The following is a 21052-nucleotide window of genomic DNA, read 5'->3' on the forward strand; positions in this document are numbered from 1 at the left end:
GTCAGTGTTCTAAAATTCTGTTAATTTTTAGTTTATATAAATTGAGGTTGTAGAATTAGGTATATAAAAGCTTATAATTATTATATATTCCTGATGAGGTGCACATATTACCATCTTGTAGAAATCTCCTTTATTTATACTAAAGCATGCTGTAACAGTATTTTTCTAATATTAATGTAGCTACAGCAACTTTCTTTTGATTGGCATTTGCCTGTTACCACTTTTTCCATTTGTTTCAATTTTAACCTTTCTGTATTATATTTCAGACATATTTCTTATAAATAGCTTATAAACAATTATTTTTAAAATCTCATCTAAAAGTGTATGTCTTTTGCCCTGGTTGGGTAGCTCAGTTAGTTAGTCGGTGAGAGTGCTGTCCTGGTACACCAAAGCTGTGGGTTCGATCCCCAGTCAGGGCACATACAAGAATCAACCACTGATGCATAGGTAAGTGAAAGAGCAAATCGATCTCTCTCTCTCTCTCTCTCTCTCTCTCTCTCTCTCTCTCACCCTCCATCCTTCTTTCCCTCCCTCTCTTGTTTCTCTAAAATCAATTTAAAAAAATGTTTGTCTTTTAATTTAGTCCATGCAAATTTAGTATATTTACTGATATATTTGGATTTGTTTCTACCATCTTGTATGTTTTCTCTTTGTACCACCTGTTCTATTTCTCCCTCTCTCATCATTATCACATTTCATTTTTCCCCTCTACTATTCTGAAAGTTAGACTTTCTATATCTATGATTTTTATGGCTTCTCTAAAATTTTAATATGCTTATTTTATTAAAATTTAAAGCCAACTAGTATCCTTTCTATCTTTATTAACAATAAAGACCCCAGTCATATTGGATTAGGGTCCACCCTAATCCATTATAACCTCACCTTATACTAATTACATCTGCAAAGATCCCATTTCCAAATAATAGTCACATGTACAAAGGGTTAGAACTTCAACATATTTTTGAGGGAATGCAATTCAATGCATTCTTAATTTTTTAATTCCTTGCCAGCTCTCAAATGCTTTCTTATATATTCTAGTATTTTTATAGCCATCAATTATATAATCTTTGTGAATTCTAGGCAACGTCAGCTCTTATTTCTCACTCTTTTCACTCCGCTTGGCCATAGCAGCTCTCTTCCTTTTCCCACTAAGTTGTAGACTTAGAAATAATAAATTTTAAAAACGTATATTAGAAACAATTGTAAAATAAGAATAAGACTTTAAATGGAAACTCACCAGACTCGATTATGAATAAAGTAGAAGGAAATTGCTGCATGGACATTGTAATACCTTTTTTTTTTTTTTTGATGTTATAAGGGCTTTTATCTCTAAATCACTGTAGTATATCTATCTAGTCTTTCAAATCAGAAAAACCTGGGGTTGAATCCTTTCTCTACATCTTGTAAGTTTTATGACCTTGAGAACATATGTAAGCTCTCAATTTCACAATTTCCTTGTCTGAAAAAAGGGATATTATAATAGTAGCTAATTTTTAGGGTGCTTTATAGATGGATGGCACAGAGAAAGTGCCTAACACAATCCCTGGCACAGAGCAGGTACTGAATAACTGCAAACCACTCTATTTCTGTGTTGCAAATAGGTAATGACTTTGAATAGCAGCCTTTGACTAAATGAGGTGAGAAAAACAATGTCTCATTTTTACACACAATCCTATGGGGTAATTGAGGGGAGGTCCTAGAAGAGGAAACTGAGGCACTGAAATGTTAACTCATAAAACAGGAAAGAAAAGCACTGATAACCACACAAAATGTGAAAATCTCTTTTAGAGATGCTCAGCAGCTCTGTCTCCTTTAAAGGGGGAACCGGAATTCCAGTGAACTGGACCCACCTTCTGATCTCAGCTCTGCCAGTCAACAAGTTGTTGAGTCCCTGCTTTATTTTTATTTATTTATTTATTTATTTAAATATATCTTTATTGATTTCAGAGAGAGGAAAGGAGAGGGAGAGAGAGAGATAGAAACATCAATGATGAGACAGTCATTGGTTGAGCCCACAACAAGGGCATGTGCCCTGACTGGGAATCAAACCCCAATTGCCTGGATCCTAGGTCAACGCTCAACCACTGAGCCACGCCCTGCCCGGCGGGTCTCTGCTTTAAAGGACACTTTTCTTTCAACTCCAATGACACTTCATCTCCGTAAAGTGGGAAGGAAGAGATGAAGGAAAAAAAAGCCAGGAAACATTTTGCACTGTATTTTACACCCTGAATACAAAACCACTCAAAGATTTTTAACAAGTCTTTGAAAGCCTTACCCAGGCCCACACTCAGAACAGCTTTATAGTCTAGGCAAGGAGAAGCCAGAAATCTCCCATCATTCTGTGATTGACTCACATACGTTTTGGAAGCAGAGTTCACAAATCTAATTCCTTCCTCCATTCCTGGACATTTTTACCTAGAGAGCGTAAGTGACTACAGGCAAACTTGCCTGCTCAGCCAATTCCTGGCAGCAGCTACTAGTGAAAAATATTATGTTTGGGGGCAAGCATTTATCCAGGAGCGGCGCTGAAATGAGATGGTTAGGACACGAGTGGTGGATAAATGACCAGTGTAGGGAGAGCTTTAAAAATGAGGGTGATTATACAGGCACTGTCCTCTATGAATATATTAGCTCCCCAATAAGCCCATGCATTTGACTGCCTCCAAAGCAATGCCTCTGGGCTTCAGTGAATACAGTTGTTTGGAAGTGTTTTCTTAGCTCTGCTTCAGGGAAGCTGTTCCTGCTGCCAGTCCCCAAAGCCCTAGTGTTCAGTCTGGGCGACAAGTCCAGCTCAGACAGTACCTGTCAGACCGCTGCAGGAGATGTGAGATGCTCATGGGAGGTGCCCAGTCTCCCCTAAGGGCAAGGCGAAGGTTGTGCAGGGCCACCTGACTGTCCAGTGGGTGGGGGGCTAAGGAGGTCAGAGTTGACAGGAAGGTGTATCCAAGCTGGAGTCCTGAGTGGGATCTGAATATCAGGAACTGGAGATGCCAGATACAGACACTAAGGTCAAAGGGACGAGAGTGGGATCACCATAGGAGCCAGCCAGGTGCTGGTGCAGTGTGCATGTGGGGCTGACAGTGAGGAGGAGCATCCTCACTGCCATGAACACCAGCAAGTATGAGGTTTCCTCCAAGGGCTAGCAAGCCTGTAGTCCGTGGATGTGTCAGACTGCTTAAAGATCCCCATGGAGAGGCCAGTGGTTAAAGCCACAGCTTGAAGGTTGGGTTTTTCCTAAGGATAGGACCATAATCTAAATAGAGGCATGGGCTTCCCCCTAGGGCAAGGTCCTTCATTGTATCCATCATCACATTTGTTCATTTTGGAGTTATGTTTTCATGGGCCCAGGGAAAGGGGCAGAGCCTAAGAAATGTTCCTGTAGGATGAGAAATTGAATGGTGCCTGTTACAGATTCACATCATGCAACGATAGCTACTTTGAGGTGGGGTGGGGGCTACCTCCAGAAAATGGTGAGGCATGAACGAGCCTGAGGGTCTGACCAGCACGTGGTGGGGTCAGACACCAACATGGAGTAACCACACCTGTGTTTTGCTGTTTATACCCTATGAGTTTATTTCCTTGTAGCCCTCTCTTGACAAAGTCTTTAGGAAAGGTCTGTGGGCCACTGTGGAGGAGACAGAGAATATCCCGAGTGAGAGATCTCAAGGGGAGGTGACTCTGAGGGTCACTCTTGTCCACCCAGCCATCGATACCGGCAATTGCTTCCTTGAGCACACCTTTGCTCACCCCTGAGAAACCTATGTTTGGTTTGAACAAAGAGGTTGTTCCCTTGAGTTGGGAGCTCAACCCTTTTGTGTCCCCACCTCCAGCCAGTGCAGTTTCTGAAGGCTTTTTCTTCCTGAAAACTCTATAGGTCTCATCCTGTCTCTATCCTACCCCCATCAGCTCTGATCACACACACATGGACTAAGTTTAAGGAATGGACATTCAGAATCAGTCTGTGGCCCTCACCCTCAAGCCCCATTTCTCCACCACCCCTGACTCATTCACCCTTTGGGCTGCTGAGCCAGCCCCCGTGGGTGAAAACCCTGCTCACCCTGATCCCAAGCTCGACATTTTCGCCTCCGTACACCTCCATGCCTTCGTCCAGTAAGCCGATCTCCTGGAAGTACTGGCGGTCCACAATGAAGCAGCCGATGAGGGCTGGGCTCCTGCCGGGGTGAGGGGAGATGAACCGGTGGTTAGCAGAGGGGCTGCGTCGTGGTGCTGCCAGGGAAGTGAGAGTAGAGGTGCCTTCCCACCAGGTGGGCCCAGTCCTTTTCCTTTCTTTGCTGCCAAAGCTGGTGCGGACCTCGTTCCGTGCGGCCTTCCCAGGCCTACCCTCACCAGCTATTCCAGGGAGGCTAGCTCATCAGGGCTGCAGCAGCCAGCCTCTGTCCTGGGACCAACCATCCTTCCCCAAGGTGCTTGCATTTGTGTTAGCCCATAGCAGTAGAGCTCAGCCTGCCAGCCTAGGTTGAACATCTATATCTCTAGCTGCCCCGGCCCCTGAATTCTAAATTGCACAGCAAGTCTCTGTTTCCACCTGGGCACTCTGCCAGCTTTCCCACCCTTCCCCAACTTGGGTTCTGCATGCCAACCTTGGTCCACTTAGAAAGGTTAGCTGGGGCTTTGGCTAGCATGGTAAATAATTTGAATTTTATCTGTAGGTAAAGGAGTATCAATGAGGAATTTTAAGCAGACAGTGATATGAGCAGTGTTTGCTTTTTATTGATTTCAGAGAGAGGAAGGGAGAGGGAGAGACAGAAACATCAATGATGAGAGTCACTGACTGGCTATCTGCACCCCCCCCTACTGGAGGTCAAGCCCACAGCCTGTGCATGTGCTGTGACCGTGAATTAAACAGTGACCTCTGGTTCATGGGTTGAAGCTCAACCACTGAGACACCCCAGTTGGGCATGTGTATTTTTTAAAGATCTGTGTTTTAATCCTTAGGCAGCCGAGGGGAGACAGATTGGAGGAGTTGGGATGGAAATTGAGGAGTCCAGTTGAGAAGTTTGCTGCTATATCCAGGTGAGAAGTGATGAGGACCTGGGCCAAGAATGAAGATAGGGATTGTCTAAAGACATAGTTTGCTGTAAAATCAGAACTTTGAAAGAGATGAACTATGAAGGTGAGGGGGGGAATCTGGATGGCATCTGACTTTCTGGCCTGGGTGATGGCAGGGGAGGGGCCACACATTAATATGGGGTTCAGAGAAGATGCTGGCTTCAGAAACAAGTTTTCCTTACTGGGACACTGATCTAAGGTGCCTGTGGGACACCAGGGGAAGATATCCAACAGGTAGGCCTGAGATAGACCATCTGGGTCTAGAATTCAGCAGGGGTCTTAGGCTGGAGCAACATATCCACAGCTAGTAGGTCCAGCAGCTGGAAGGCTGTCCTTGGTGAGCATGAGAGCAGGGCTCACTGCCTGTGTGCAGATGCCCAGCGCAGGGCTTTACGAGGAGTGGCCCATGTTAGGTGAATCAGCATAAGCTGTGTGGACTGCTTCTCTGCTGGGAGCATCAACTTTAGCAAAGGACTCTGAATTGTCCCACTGCACGCTGCTACCTATCAGCTGGTGGCTGAAGGATTTGGACGGGAAGAGGGAAAAAAGGAGAAATGAAGACTTCAGAGATGAGAAAACTGTTAGTCACATGCAAAGAGACCCATCTTTGAAACTAGAAACTCATCGACATGGCAAAACAGCTGTTCTGCAAGGCTGTGTCTTTGGAGAATGCTGATGAGGGAGGCTGTTCAGACCGAGACTGGCACCTGGGGTCGCTGCCCCTCTTCCTTTCGAATCACAGCATTTTATTCTGAATGGCTTCGCCTTCCATGGACCACAGGTAACCAGGGTGGTCAGTGTACCTCAGCCACTCCACCTAGAGCAGAGTGAGCTCCTGCTCTGGTGGGGGACTCTTGAGCCTGGCCTTGGAAGTGAGTGCCTTGGAAAAACTCCCCATTCTGGCTGCATCTCTGAAAGAAGTTCCCTAGCCTCTCTGAGCCTTTGATTCCATACCTATGAAACAGAATCAACTGTTCACAGGATTAAATTAAGTAAAGCTCCTGAAACCCTCTGGGACATAATTGGTGCTCAAAAGATCATTTTGAAAGATGCACTTGCAGGTTAAAGAAGCCCAGAGAATCCCCTCTAAATCATGGCAACTTAAAACATCAGCCCAGCAGGTGGGCAGAGTGGGTTTCAGCCTATTCCTCAGCACTCTTGCAGTGCTGAACTTAGCTGGCACCACCCGACATGCAGGAAGGGGCCCTCCCCTCATGGCCAGACTCAGTCAGGGAGAGAGCACAAGCCACCTCGGGCAGCCCATTACTTATTAACAGGCTAGGGTACTAAGTGGGCTCAGTCAGCCTGAAAGTTTTATAGATTTATACCTTGTCTCATTCCCCACCAAAGTAGGAGTAGCTTTCAAGAAAAATGTAAACTACATTGAAAAATAAAATAGATAAGAGTCTGAAAATACCAAAAATTCACAATGAAATTGGGGGCTAGTTAGAATGCATGTGCAGCATAGGTCCTCTCCCAGGTTCTTAAAGTGGATCCACAAAGTAGACTCTGAGCTTCCTGGTGGCTGAGGTGAAAATAAACATACCTGGTCTTAGAAATAAGATTTACAGTTCCCATGTGGAAATATTATACTAATTCCTCAGGGATAGCAAGGATTTCTTTGACTAGCAGTGAATTTGAAAGAAATTTCTATGTCAGTCTTCTTTAAGAAGCTACTCCAGGATACAGTGAACAACTATCTCAAAGATACGCCTTTAGAAAGATACCTCTGGGCTCTTCCGATAGCTATGTCACGTGTAAACAAAGCACTCAAGCACAGCCCCAGGGAAACAGGAGCCAAGGTGGGTAAGACAAATTTGTATAACCCACAACTTTCTGTGGGGCTGTCTTTATCTAGGGATAAAACCAGGAATATTTTTTGCATTAATATAATTTCTCTCAGCCAAGTTCTTGACAAAAATTAGGTGAAGGAAACTTTGAGATTGAGACAATATTCTTTGTAAGGACCTAGAATGTGGGTTTATAAAGATCGGGATGATACACGGGGAGATGAGCAGAACAGGAGCAGCTAACATTAGTGCAGGCTCCTGCAACAACGCTTGTTGCATGGAGCCAGGATCCTGACCCAGGTCAGCTGGATTCCATGTCTAATTGCCTGTCATCCCCCTAGTTATCCACTATTCCCCTCCAACAACACTCGACAGCCCTGGGGGCAGAATTCAGCCATATGAGCCCTGAGTTCAAGAGTGGATGACTAGGGGGATGACAGACAACTAGACATGGTGGTAGACAATCCAGCCGACCTTGGTTCAGATCCTGGCTCCACTGCCCAGAGCCTTTGGCAGGGCCATTCCCCTTCGTCAGCCTTGCTTTCCTCATCTTGTAAAACAGGGGTGACGCAATGAGCTGTCACCAGGCTATGAGGAGGAGCAAATGAGACCATGTGTGTAAAAGGTCCTTGCACACAGGGACCTCCAAAGAAATGTTTAACAACACAAAATTGTGGCAGGAGGCTGGTAGGTAATAGAGATAACCGCAGGAAAGCCAGGTGGAGTTCCCTTCCATCCTGTTTTAGATATGAATATAGTTGTTTTTTTCTCCTGGCAAGGAAAATGTGATCTTAGATAATAATCACCCACTTTCAATTAAAATTTTCATAATCTTTCTTCCTCATGTAATACAAAGTGACATTAATTTCTAATCTCTTTCATTCCAGGATCTGACCCGTAGGCCACCTTCTGGGGTGTCTGTGTGTTTAACAGGTAGGACTTTGTAGGGAGCACAAAGGCACCTGATCTGCAATTAACCAGACAGAAACAAGGGCTTGTGGGGACAGCTGTTTCAGGAGTCCTGATCCATAAAACAGGCTGCACAGGGGAGTCATTTGGTGGCCTATTAAGGTAGCAACAAAGGCTGAAAGAGAACCTTTGAAATGCACTTTGAAGCTCCTTTTGTCTGAGTCCTACATGGTGCTATGAGATTTGGTCCTGCCTCTCCTTCCCTGCAGCCTCGTGGCCTGAGGCTGCCCCTTCAGGTCCTCCTTCCAGACCCTTTGAACCTCCTCTGTACCCGTGAACTCACTCTGCTCCTTCAATGTGGATGCCCCTGTCCCAAGCTTGCAATCTCCTACTTGCCCTTAGAAACCAGTGCAAATGCTACACTCTGTAAAGGATTCTCCCCACTTTCCATGCAGTTTCTACCAGCCTGGTGGAATCATTTGTTATTCCAATTATTTTATTCTGATTATTTTGTCTGTCTTTATTAGGCTCCAGGATTTTGGTGACAAGAATTGAGTCTTAATCACCCTGGACTCAAGCACCCAGTATAGATGGTAGTTGGCCCCCAGCAGGTGTCCCACAGTGATGTATTGGGATGAGTAACTTTGAGCCTCTGAATGAATTCTGGGAACCATGGCTCTTTAAAAAGAGATCACCAGAGCCTGCAAGCAGGGACTGGAGGTCATCTGTGATTCCTTTCCACCACCGTTCATCTCACTCCACCTGCCATCCCACGATGGGGCTGCAGTTTAGGGAATAAGGGTAGGGCTGGGAGGGGGCCCGTGCCTGGAAGATGAGGCAGAGAGACCCACTGGTAAGGATGCTTTACCTGATCGGGGCCGTGGAGTTCTCCAGCTTCCACCAGGCTTTGGGAGGGTTTAGGTAGCGGCACCACAGCTCCCAGTCAAAGCCCTGGGCAGCCAGCGGGTACTCTTCTATCTCAAAGTTGTCATATTTGATGTTGTCAAAGGATGGCGAGATGATCCGTTTCCGGTTCTCCTTTATTCGGGTGAGCACGGGTTCAGCCCTGAGCAGGGGGGAGGGAGAAAGGGGTTACTGCTTCCAAGGTGGAGAAACAGCAGACTGACAATTCCTAAAGCTCCCTCCCCCCTGCGGAAAGAGGAAGGAACACCTGGTCATCTCTTCCAGCAGCAAGCTGCTCTGCCTCCTGGGAAGGAGGCCCTAACAACCTCCCAGCGCCCATACTTCTGGGCTGGCAAGAGGCCTCACAACTCCTTTAGCACCTCCTGGGCTAAGCTGACAGGTTCTTAGTGCCTCACATCCTTGTGTCTGTTTGCTTTCTTTTTTTCCACTAGCAAAAAGAAAATCAAGACTTAAGAAAGAAGAAAGAAATGGATCTGAGGTTCCATGGGAAGCTTTCAACTCTGGCTTTGATTTTGCTAAAATTCAGTGCATTTACCAGGAGACAAAGGCAGATGAGGAAGACAGAAACACGGAGGCAAGAAAAAACTTACTTCATGCTGCTTGGGTCCTTCCCTCTGTGCCCCCCACCCCACCCAGCGTGTTCCCCTTTTCCCAAGGAAAGGCGGCAGATCTGGCATCCAGGGAACCAGAAGGCCCTTATGGGCACCAGGCGAGTAAAGTGTTTGCAGAGAGGAATGATAAGCTTCTCATTAATAATGCAATTGTTGCATAATTGTTTATTTAAATCAGCTTGAAATAGTAAGTGCCCCTCTCCTCTCCTGGCTATAAATCCAATGAAAATGCTTTTTTAAATAGTCACAAATGGCAAGCAGGGACTTCAATTATGAAAAATGGCTGCACTGCAATCTTAATTTGGCCTGCTTTGGAAAAGTTTGTACAAATCCAGTCATGCTGCATGCATGCCTGGCTGCTCCTTCCTGCTAAATGGCACTCCTCACCTCACTCCAGAGAGGCAGAGGATGGTGCGTGGAGTCTGGGGAGGAGAGCAGACCCCGGAGCCATCAGGCATAGTTGTTAGGAGGGTGTACCTTCAGCCATTCCCAGTGCCTGGGCCTCCCATGCCCAGGCTCTGCAAAGTCACACACATTGGGCCACAGCACAACCCTTGGCCTGTAGGGATGTGGGCATCAGGTGCCCCATTCCTGCTCAGATAAGGCCATTGAAGCCTTGTGTGTGTTCTCTTTCCCCTTGCGGCACCTGAGGAGCCCTGACCAAAGGTAGAAAGATTTTCTAGGACCTAGTTTCACCAGGAGGGAGAATATGAGATATGGTGCGACCACTGGCCTGACCTTTGGGGAACCCAGGGCACCTGTGACAACATCAAACACCCTCAGTGCCCTCTGCCCACTAGGCCGTGGCCCCGTCTGTGTGGTTGGGCTTCTGTCTCACATCTGGTCCAGCTCTCCCTTTCCTGGGGGTTGCAGCCCTGTCCGTTGCTGGGCTTTGACCTTTGACTTTTCTGCCAGATCATGTCCTCTAGAGGGCCATGTCAGCCAGAGTCACACCTAATGCCGCCATACCCTTTAGTGTGTTGACCCTGTTGACCCCTGACCCTCTCCCACCCTGAAGGGCCAGCCTTGTTGCCTAGTCACTCACACACCCCAATCTCACCTGTTCCCAGAATTCTCTGCTTACTCCCACCACGACTGAGATCCCAGCACGCTTTGCACCCATTTGAGCCAAAGCCCCTGGACCATCCTCCCCTCCTGATGGGCACTTACCAGCCCACATTGAACTCCACATGGGCATCGAAGAGTGCCACTACGGGGGCCGTGGCCACCCTCCAGCCGCTGACCCTGGAGCGGATGAGGCCTTCCTGCTTGCTGTGGCGCACGACTTTGATAAAGCCTGGCTTCTGGCCGTTCACCTTGTCCACGTACTCAGTCAGCTTCTCCTTCAGTTCCTCTGAGGGGGAAAATGTATTGTTAGCCTAGTGGGTGCAGGGGACAATTGAAACACTCCTCCTTTCATGGTGAAACAACCACCAGAGAGAGGCTGGGGGGTCCATTCTCCTCCCCAGGTCTTCCGCGGTGTTCCCAGGATGGCCAACGCAGCTCAGACTTGAAGGGAAAATAGAGATGAAAATAATATTTATCAAGCCCAGCAACTTGCAGAGGATCACGTGCCTCACACACATTCACTGTTTAATCTTCACAACGAGCCCATGGGAAAATGAGGCTCAGGAGGGTTTATCATTTGTCCGATGTCACGCAGCTTGTGCGTGGCAGTGTGCTTTTAAGCCGAGTCTAATGACCGCAAAAGCCACGTTCTTCTCAACGGCTCAGTGGCCTCCTTCGTCCCAGTGCCCTCCATCAGTCCTCCCCAATCCCCAAAGAAAGCTGCGCCTTCGAAGATGACAGCCCAGGACCCACTCCTGCCTGGTCTCTAGGAGCTGTGCTCCGCAGGCAGCTGCCGTCGGTTTGCCGGCTGCACACTGAATCCCCTCCTCCCTCACGCTGTAAGTGAGGCCTGCAGCAGCGGAGCGGGGCCCTCGCCCCTCAGCGAGTGGGAGCACAGCAGCCAGGTTCATGTGTTCTCCGCGGCGGCGCAGAAAACAGCCTGTGAGGGACCCTCCCCCAAAATGACTTGAGTGGGTCACATTCTCCCACCTGTGACCACAGCACCTCCCCAGAACTCAGGTTCCACTCTCCTCCTGTGTTCTTCAGCACCTGCCTCTCGGTTACCCCTCCTCCCATCTTCTCAGCCAGGCCCTGGGCAGACCCCCCTGGGCTGAGCCCCGTCCTTATCAGAGAAGGAGCTCTGTGTCCCTTGGTGGCCAGTCTGGGGCCGCACCAGGTAAGCAGGCCACTAGGTTTGAGAAAAGGGCAGGAGGCAGCTGGCACAGTGCCGGGTACATGGTAGATGTGCCCCATGCAGAAGCAGAGTGTAGGAGCTAGAGCAGAGCAGCTGGAGGCAACAACGCCGCACTTTAAGTCTGCTTTGCAGGAATTAGCGTGATGCCCCTGGGCCTGTTACTGAACCAGCTCTGGATGTCCAAAAGGATGCTGTGTGGGATGAATTTATTTTGCATATTAGAAGGACATGAACTTGGGGTGACTATAGGGTGAACTGTTATGGGTTAAACGGTGTCGTCTAAAAATACATGCCGAAGTCTAACCCCCAGTACCTCAGGATGTGACCTTTTTTGGAATTAGAGTCTGCAGATTCAGTCAAGATAAGGGCATTAGGTCCTAATCCAGTATGACTGATGGATACGGAGTCAGGCATGCACAGAGGAAGACAGGTGAGGAGATGTAAAAAGATGCCATCGACCAGCCAACACCTAAGGATACCGAAACTCGGAGAGAAGCCTGGAACAGATCCTTCCTCCCCCTTCGGAGGGAGCACGGCCCTGCCTACACCTTATTCTGTACTCTAGGACTGCGAGACAATACATTTCTGTTCGAGCCCACCTAGTTTATGGTACTTTGTAGTCCCAGAAAACTAGGCTGTTATGAGGATTAAATGGGATTAACGTGTGAAAAATCCGAAACACATAATAAATGCTAAAAACAAGTTAGCTCCCTTCCCTCCCACCCTCCACAGTTTCCATCACCTTGGGAGTTGTGAGGGAGGGGGGACCTGACTGTCTCTAGAAATCTGAGCATCCATCTCTGGCTGACAAAGCCTTCTGGACCACATGCTCTGGTCCAGGGCCATCTCTTCCTTCTCTGCCCTGACCCCAGGTTAGAAGTCTGCAAGCAGCAAGGCGATGGCAGCCAAGTAGAAGCTATAAACATGGGCAAGGGCCTCATGCCAGGAGGGCAGTAGGGCTCAATGATGGTCACTGCCAGAATTGGTACACCCTTCTATGGGCCCTGATTTCCAGTCTCGTTACACATGACACTGCCCAAACGAACCAGCCTGGATGGACGAATCGGATGTGGCCCGAGGCTGCTTTTTGTACCCTGCTTGAGTTATCCTCTGGGAGGTGAGGAAACTGGGCATTGAGGCCGAAATGCTGAGAGGGAGGCAGGAGGTTCTGGTCCTGGACAGCCAGTAACTTGCTCTGTGTCCTTGGACAAGTCTACGAATCCCAAGGCCTCAGAGTTAGTTGACAAGGTTTTAAAGTTAGTTGTGAACCAATTACCTAGCTAAGGTTTGAACCTCCTCTGCCTATATTGATGAGCGATCATCCAGCCCCTCCAGAGACAGGGATTCTCTGCAGTCCACTCCTCACTGGGCCACTCCAGCATGAAATGCTCTTTCCTCTTTTGTCCTCTAAATACCCAGGTGCTTCAACCATCCACTCACTGGTCCAACCCTTATTTTGTAGCCATAGAGGGCAGATCAAGTCCCTCTTCCATATGACAGTCATTTAGATTTGAAGACCACCCTTCGGTCCTTTAGTTCAAATGTCTTTAGGTCAAATGTCTTTAGTTCCTCCTCATGTTTCCTCATATATCATGAGTCAAAGTTCTTTTATCATCTTGAACTTCCCTCTAGATATGTTAGATTTTCTCTAACACCTTTAATCTATGCACTTAGAAATTGGCTTAATATTTCTGGAGCAAATTGGACTATGCAGAATAGAGGGAATTAATCACTCCCTTATTCTAGAATCTATGCCCCTATTCATGACGTTTAAGGTCACATTATCTTTGCCTACTTTTGACTCAAATTGAGTTTACTGGGAACACACACCTACAGGTTCTCTCCACGTGGTGCTGCTAAGTGAAGCTTCCACATCGGGTCTCTTCATGGACGCATGCGTGAGTGGGCACATGCGTGCACACTTGCTGTGTGAGTGCACACGCATGCTCTGAGCCAAAATATAAGCTCTTACCTTTACTTCTCTTTAATTCATCTTTTAAAAGATTGATACTGTTTATCCAAAGTCAAAATATTTCCCCCCCTGATCCTATCATCCAACGTCTGCTATCTAACCCTTTCAGTTCCAGCTTCTGCAAGTGCTAAGCCCATGGACTTCATTGTCATTGGAGTCATCCTTTTAAACAGTGAGACCCTGGTCCAGATCTAGGGCCAGTGGGGGCTGTCAAGAGTTCTCAGTCCAGCCCAGAGAAAATTCAGCTGACTTTGGGGCTGCCACCCACATGCTGTATATCTCACTTGAGCTGATATGAAAATGGCCCCGTGATCTTGGATTGCACAGGGGAGGCCACTGTCTCACAGATGTCAGGAAGTTGGTCACACAGCAGCATAACTCAGTGTGCCCCATGCTGGCAAGGTCTTCAAGTGTGGTTGACAGGAGATCTCTTAAAACACTGTGGCATCACTTCAAAGTCAACCCCTCATATATATTTTTTGGAAAATATTAAATGGAGAGCACATAAAGCCTGATATTTGACAGTTAAGTGGCACATGTACAGAACTTGGAGTGAGAACTGGGGTAGTATCTCGCCCCTCAGGTGAGACTCACTGTCTGGGGACCACTGTTACCATGGTGTTGATGGAACTGGGCTCTGGATGGTTGCCACCAAACGATCCCCTAAGAATCCCACCTCTCTGGGTTCACATCCTTGTATGGCTGCTTCACACACTGACTCTGGGCTGACCATGTGACAATAGGGTGCAGCAGGAGGGACCTCCTGTGAGTCTCAGGCTTTGAGGCCTTGCGGCTTCTGCTTTCGTTCCCTTGTTGCCCTAAGTAAGGAAGCCCAAGCCAGCCTCCTTGTGGATGACAGGCCCAGAGAGTCCCATCATTTAGGCTACACCACTGAGGCTCCATACATGTGAGCGAGACCATCTCTGCTGATTGCGAACGCAGGGAGCCCAGCTGACACCTCGTACAGCAAAGACAAACTGCCTCTCTTACAGAATTACCAGAATTACGGTCCCAGCCCTTATTGCAGAATTATGAGCCAATGAATGGTTGCTGTTTTTTAAGTCACTAACTTCTGGGGTGGTTTGTTATACTCAAAAGCTATCAAAACAGGATCTATTGTTCTGGTATGGTGCTGGGGTTAAAATAAGATTGTGAACTCCTGAGGCACAGGAAATTAATTCAGACACAGAGGAGCCAGCTCAGAAGGTGGCAGCGAGAAATGAAAAGGCTTTGTTTCTTGTAGGAGCTGCTTGCCCCTTTGTACCTCTGAGCTCTGTTAACAGTGAACTAGAATAAAGGTTTCTGGTGCATCAGCTAGAGAAAAATTCTGTTCTCAGCCAGCTACATCCCAAACATTGGCTGCTGATTAGAAGAGAGGATTCCCTTAGCCCTAACCAAACAATTGCTTTCAAAAAATTTGAAAAGGCCTATAATACCCTGGATAACACTGGCTCAATCTTTGCAGAATAACTTTACCTAATAAGGTTTTCATGTTTTCCTACAACCTTTGTCAATTGCCAAAGCAAGAAATATTTCAAAAGTACTTCTGTATTTGTTAGAAAATTATTGTCTAAGATATTGCTTATTACATATTATATGTAATATATGATAAATCTCAGAAAACAGCTCAAAAACATATAAAGACCTCTGCTTTTCCTTACACTTAAACATAAACACATAACCCATCACATTTATCTTTTTACCAAAGCTGCCAGGAAGCTCAGAGACAAATATAACGACGAATCACAGGGTTCTATGAGCATTTTTGCTTCTCTACCTTTGCTGTAGCTTTGATTTTCAAGTTTTAGCCTAAAATCTGTGTTATCTTTTCCATTTTATTTATTTATTTGCTACGTAAGCTACCTTTAACTATTTTTTGAAATATCTATAAACAACTTTTAATAAAATGTCTTGGCAGAGCATGACAGAAATATAATTGTGGAAAGAAGGAGAAGGCTGTATTTCATGTTTGTCTTAATGTGTTGAGGAAAGGGGAGGTAAGAAGTTAGTTCTCTGTGACTTTGCCAATTTAGAATCAATGGCAGAGCTGCAGATAGCACCAGCTCTAACAAAGAAATACAATTTGCACCCTGCATGGGGCCAGGTGTTATCCTGCTTGTATTGCTCCTCCAGCCCTTTCTTGCTGTCCACAAATCCCTGCTTTGCTGACATCTGGATGACCTCTGTAAATCAGCAGGCCCGAAGTGTGCTGATGGAACACTATTCGCCTCCTAGGAGGTCACAGATCACTCTCCAGCATCCCCGTGTGGTGCCTCCCCTGGAGCCAGCTAAGTGAGGGCTGCTTGCCTGCTCTCGCTCCATAAAAATTCACCAGCTTGGTCAAACAGAGCCTTTTCTTTCCTTCCTATATATGTCCCTTGTACCGCTCCCATAAAAGGCAGTTAGCTCCACGGAGTCACCCTAAAAGAAACGAACTGTAGGCTGAGCAGAAGTCTGGTACCAATGGCTCTTAGTCTGATTTAAACTACCTAATGAGATACTCTTTATCTCTTGCATAAAGGAAAATAAAGAATCAGGAAATTGATGCCCGATGGGGCTTCATTCTTTGGAAGGCAGCTGCACAGGCACTTTGCAAAACGGCCGACTAGGGCTTGCTATGGAGAACATACCCCGGCTCACTGCTCAGGTGATCATTTCCCATGTTTGCTCCAGGTTTGTGGGAAGCAGGGGTGAAGGGAGAAGCCACCCGTCACTCATTCATTCATTCAACAAATATTGAGCATTCATTATGTACCTGGTACTGATCTAGCTGCTGTGGCAATAACTGTGAACAGGACAGCCCATATGAAACATTCTTTCTACTGGATGTTTAAAAGGTATGTGATGTACTTCACTGAGGGGGTAAAGAAGGTCGGGGGAGAGGGGGAGAAGGAGAGGTGGAGGGAGGGGAACAAAGAGAGGGTGTAGGGAGGAAGAGGAAGAATGGAGGAAGAAGGAGTGGGGAAGAGTAGAGGAAGGAAGAGGGAGAGAGATTTTTGAAAAAGAAAATCAGAAACTGATTCAGTGCTTCCACGCACTGAGGCCTCTGAAATGACAGGTCTCCCGGGCCTGAGACATGGCGCTTGGTGCACAACTGGGAGGGTGATCCTGGGCATGGATGCCTCTTAACATCCTTCAATGCACAGGACAGCCCTCCACAATAAAGAATCATCCAGCTCAAACTGTCAATAGCACCGAGTTGGAGAAGCTTTGCTGAGCTGAGTAGGAGCTGTCCCTTCAGAAGGGCTCTGTGACAAGTACTGCCAGCAGGCCAGCTTCACGGGGGTGCCGTCTGAGTAGCTGCACGGGGCCCAAGCTCAGAAGGGCCTGTGCGTGGTTTAATGCTCCTGACTATGGTGCCCCCTGGCACTCACCTTCTCACACACACTGCTGGCTTCCTTCTCTCTGCCTGAGGGCTTTCTCTCGCTACAGCAGCTATTAGGAGTTATCTCTACAATCCTTAATCCATTAGGGCCAGAAGTTGGGGCATAAATACTCCATGTTATAGGTTGACTTGTGCCCCCCTCCCAAATTCATGTGTTGAAATCTCAACCCCCAGTATTTTAGGATGTGACCTAATCTGGAAATAGGGTTGTGGCAAAAGTAATTGGCTAAGCTGAGGTCATACTGGAGTAGAGGGGCCGCTAATCCAATCTGACTGATGTCCTTATAGGAAGACAGCCACATGAAGACAGGTCTGCAGGGAGAATGCTACATGATGACAAAGGCGTAGGCTGGAGTGACGCATCTACAAGGCAAGGAACACCTTGGTCCTGGATCCCCAGCCTCCAGGACTGTGAGGCAGTTTCTGTTGTTTAAGCCACCCAGTTGGTGGTCCTTTGCTACAGCAGCCCTAGGAGACTAACACATCCCAGCTTCCTTGCTCCTCAGGTGAGACATTACTGAGGACAGTTGTACACAGCCTCCTGGTGGTTCCCAGGATGACTGGGCCCCAGGGCCCAAAACAGTACCTTGTTTGTCATCCACAATATATTTGCTTTCTTCTCTGCCCTGTCTCAGGTCTGAGGCCCTCACTGTTTCCAGGGGTGTTCTCCCAAACAAATGAGTTGGCCTTGAGTCCTGTCTCAAGATCCACTTCTGGTAGAACCCAAACTAAGACAGTCATACGTTCTCCAAGTTGCTATGGTCCCAGCAGTTGCTTCCCTCTTGCCTGGTCCTTAAAACCATGCGAATTTTTTCAACCCTTAACTTATGTATACAGTGTGTATGTCTATGTGTATGATTACTTATGTCCCTCTACCCCTACATCTCTGCATTAACTGGTTAATGTTTAATAAAAGAAATAATAATAAAAATGATGCACTACACATTATTCTAAGCACTTTGCATATATTATCTCATTTAAGCCTTTTGACAACCTTATGATGTAATTACTATTATTATCATTCTATTTTGAAGATAAGGAAACAATGGGACCCAGGTAGGAAGTAGTGGAGTGAGATTTAAATCCAACCACGCTATCCCCAGAGTCCACACTCTGTACCTCTACACTGCATATTATCTCCCTAGGATAAAAAACTCACATGCTTGAGAATCAGCTGGTTAAAAACACAGGTTCCAGGGCACCACCCCATGCAGAGTCAAATTATTAGATCTGGGGCAGGACCAGAGGCTCTGAATTTCATACAAGCTCCCTGTGAGATTCTGGTGGGCAGCCAAGCCTGGTAACAACTGACATAAATGGGTGGGAAGGAGTCTCCTCCGGAATTAGGTGAGGTTCCAGCTCTTAACAGAAGGCCGAAGACTTTGCCTGGAAAAGGCTCCCCACGACCTGGCCAGATCCTTTTTCTCCCCATTCTCCCAAGCCCACGGGCTCCGTCTGGCTGCCCTCAGTTGCAGACCCTTCGCTTTGCAGTCTGTTTTCTTTTACCGTGTGGCCATCTTTGGACCTGATGCCTTGGACTGTCCCCTGCAGTTCCCCAGCTGCCCCCTCCCCCTGCACAGGGCACTGCCTTCGGTCCCCTCTGCCTACCCTACAGTTTCAGCCCTGCCCTCTTCTAGCTCAGTGCCTCCCCACAAGCCGCCCAGCCCGGATTAGAGTTGCCACACCCTCCCTCCAGTTGCCTGGGAAGGGAGTGTGAACACCCCCGCTGAGAAGTGCTAATAACTGCTAGTCTCCAGTGGTGCTCGTTTAAAGATTAAAAGCACAGCACATTTCTGCTTATTTCTCTGAGTGAAAAGTAGCTGGTCTTCCTCAGATCAGAAGATTAACTGACTTTCCTCTAAAGCCATTTAGGGCCATTGAAACACAAATAATATGTCCACACACTTTAAAGAAGAGATTATTCATTAGGATGCAATGGTTGTCAACTTTAGCTGATCATCCACTCACCTGAGAAGCTAAAAGATAAATACACATAGATGCCACCAGATCCCCACCCCTGAAGAATCTGGAGGGGGCCTCTGGACTCTGGCGGCCCTGCTGATGAACGATGGTGAGCTGGACTTGGGTAGCTGGGGTCCAGAGAACAGACCAGCCTGAGCCCTCAGCCCAGGCAGCTTTGTTTTTTGTGTTCCTCTCCAGACAAGCTTTCAAATCCTGGGCAGTTTGCAAATGCTTTCCATGTGGTTTATTCTTCTGTCCAGTGTGCCTGACAGCTGCACTTCTGTCCAGCTCCCTTAATAGTTGCACTTCTTCAAAGTCAATTGATACTGAAGTAGATGTGAAATGGCCTTAAATTGCTCTCCTTACTCAGGACTTGGGGAAAGGAAAGTTCTACCCAGGAGTCCCACCGATGATATATAAATATGGTTACAGGACCTAAGCAAAGTGTCACAATCTTCCTGGGAAGCTCCAAGCATTAATTCAGTCTTAGCAAGTTATAGAAAGTACCAGAATTATAACCTAATAGACAGCCGCCTGTCTCTGGGTCTACTTCTTTGTGTCATAGCCAGGCATTGGTGACCACAAAAACCCACAAGAAATATGCACTTCTTGCTTAGTGGTCTCCAAAGCCAGGCTCTCAACATCCACTGATGCCCTCTTACCTGCTATAAAAATGACTTATTTTCCAAAAGATCCTGTATTCTGCAACAAAATGGTCAGAACTGGTTTCTGAAGATAATTGCAGCAGATGATATAAAAATAGTCCCCTGGCAAGTCAGGGATGTGTTGGATGCAGATATTTCTCTCTCTCTCCCTCTCTCTCTCTCTCTCTCTGAAAAGTAGGGATTAGGCTGCCAAATTCAGCTTCTTTTTGACTAGAAGGCTGATATGAAGTATTCACACACAAAATCCAATTTCTCTGGGATACAAATCCCTGAGCAAGCAAGACCAAGAAATGACAGAAGAGGGCCTAAGTTTGGGTGAGGATTTCCTAGAGTGTTTGTTACTCACCTTTGGGGTTCACATACAATCGTGGTGGGAAATCTATCCATTATGGGGCCCAGGACAAAAGGCTGCCTGAACCAATCTAAGTGTTCACAGGTCCAACTGCACCCTTCAGCTCTAGGCAGGGGACTCGGAACTCTTACACCTTCTTCGCTCCTGACACCCCAGACTTGCCCAAGGTCACAGAGCTGGCAATCAGCACAGCCAGGAAGAGAATCCAACCCTCCTTCTTCCAGGGCCAGAGCTCCAGGCTCTCTGTTTCACCCACTCCATGTCCACTGTGAGCAATTCAGAAAACAAAAGTGAGAATAATGGACTAATAGAAACCAGTTGTCTTCCTGGGCTAAATGACCTTGGAAAAGAGCCAGCTTGCCTTTGTGCTCCCTGGGGCTGTATAAGGAGGAAACTTCTATAAAGTAAAGGTGGGGCTGCAGCCCAAATGCTGTGAAATTACTTAAAGGGCATAAAATACTCTGGCTGCTCTGATGGTTTTCAGCAGGAATCCCGGGACTTATTAAAAATGCCTTGAGGGTGATTGACACCAGCTGCATCCAGACAGAGTGGACAGTCTGCAGCCCCAGCCCCTCCAACCCTGGAGTGCCGGGTAGGTAAGCTCCCGTGAGCCTCTAGGAAGGGTGTGACCAAGCATCCAAAGCCCTGGGGAATGCTGGCATCAGCATTTGAAGCAGGTTAATTCCAAGCTGAGAACAAGCCTCCCTGGTATCCCATCAGGCAAAGGGATTCCAGAAGGGCCAGGCCCTCCCACCCCTATCGGTCGGCTCTTGAGGGTAGTTGCCATTGGCAATCAAGCCAGGGGCCAAGTGGACTTTTGGTCCTAACTTATTTTGTGGGAGACTCGGAGAGATCAAAGTGCTGCCTAACTCAGAAACTTGCTGATCCTAAAGCTCATGACTGAGAGCCCAAGAGTTTATAATCTGAGCCCAAAATTTCAAGAGTCTGAGATCCCTAGAGTCTGTGATCCTCAGGTAGTAACTCCCATGACCCTGAGATTCCAGGATTCTATGCTTCTGTAAATGCCTGATTTACAGAACCCCTCCCCACTATTGCTGTTGACTTATACCAAGTTCGCTGGTGACACAGTGCTTTTGCACTAACTGTTCCCTCTGCCTGGAACATTCTTTCTGCCTCATCTGACCTAGC

General features: G+C 47.2%; 1 protein-coding gene across 1 annotated transcript in view; it reads right to left on the reverse strand.

Annotated features, from left to right (window-relative positions):
- GALNT18 (polypeptide N-acetylgalactosaminyltransferase 18) overlaps positions 1 to 21052 on the reverse strand; it is a 273895-nt gene that overhangs the window by 63850 nt on the left and 188993 nt on the right. Inside the window, exons 4-6 of the mRNA XM_087821731.1 lie at positions 10475 to 10658; positions 8638 to 8835; positions 4058 to 4172 (exon numbers count right to left, since the gene is read on the reverse strand). Coding sequence (XP_087677857.1) covers positions 4058 to 4172; positions 8638 to 8835; positions 10475 to 10658 — 497 coding nt within the window. The remainder of the gene's footprint in view (positions 1 to 4057; positions 4173 to 8637; positions 8836 to 10474; positions 10659 to 21052) is intronic.

Source organism: Miniopterus natalensis, chromosome 11, assembly GCF_054644295.1.
Source record: "Miniopterus natalensis isolate mMinNat1 chromosome 11, mMinNat1.hap1, whole genome shotgun sequence".
In the NCBI taxonomy this organism is placed as follows: domain Eukaryota; kingdom Metazoa; phylum Chordata; class Mammalia; order Chiroptera; family Miniopteridae; genus Miniopterus; species Miniopterus natalensis.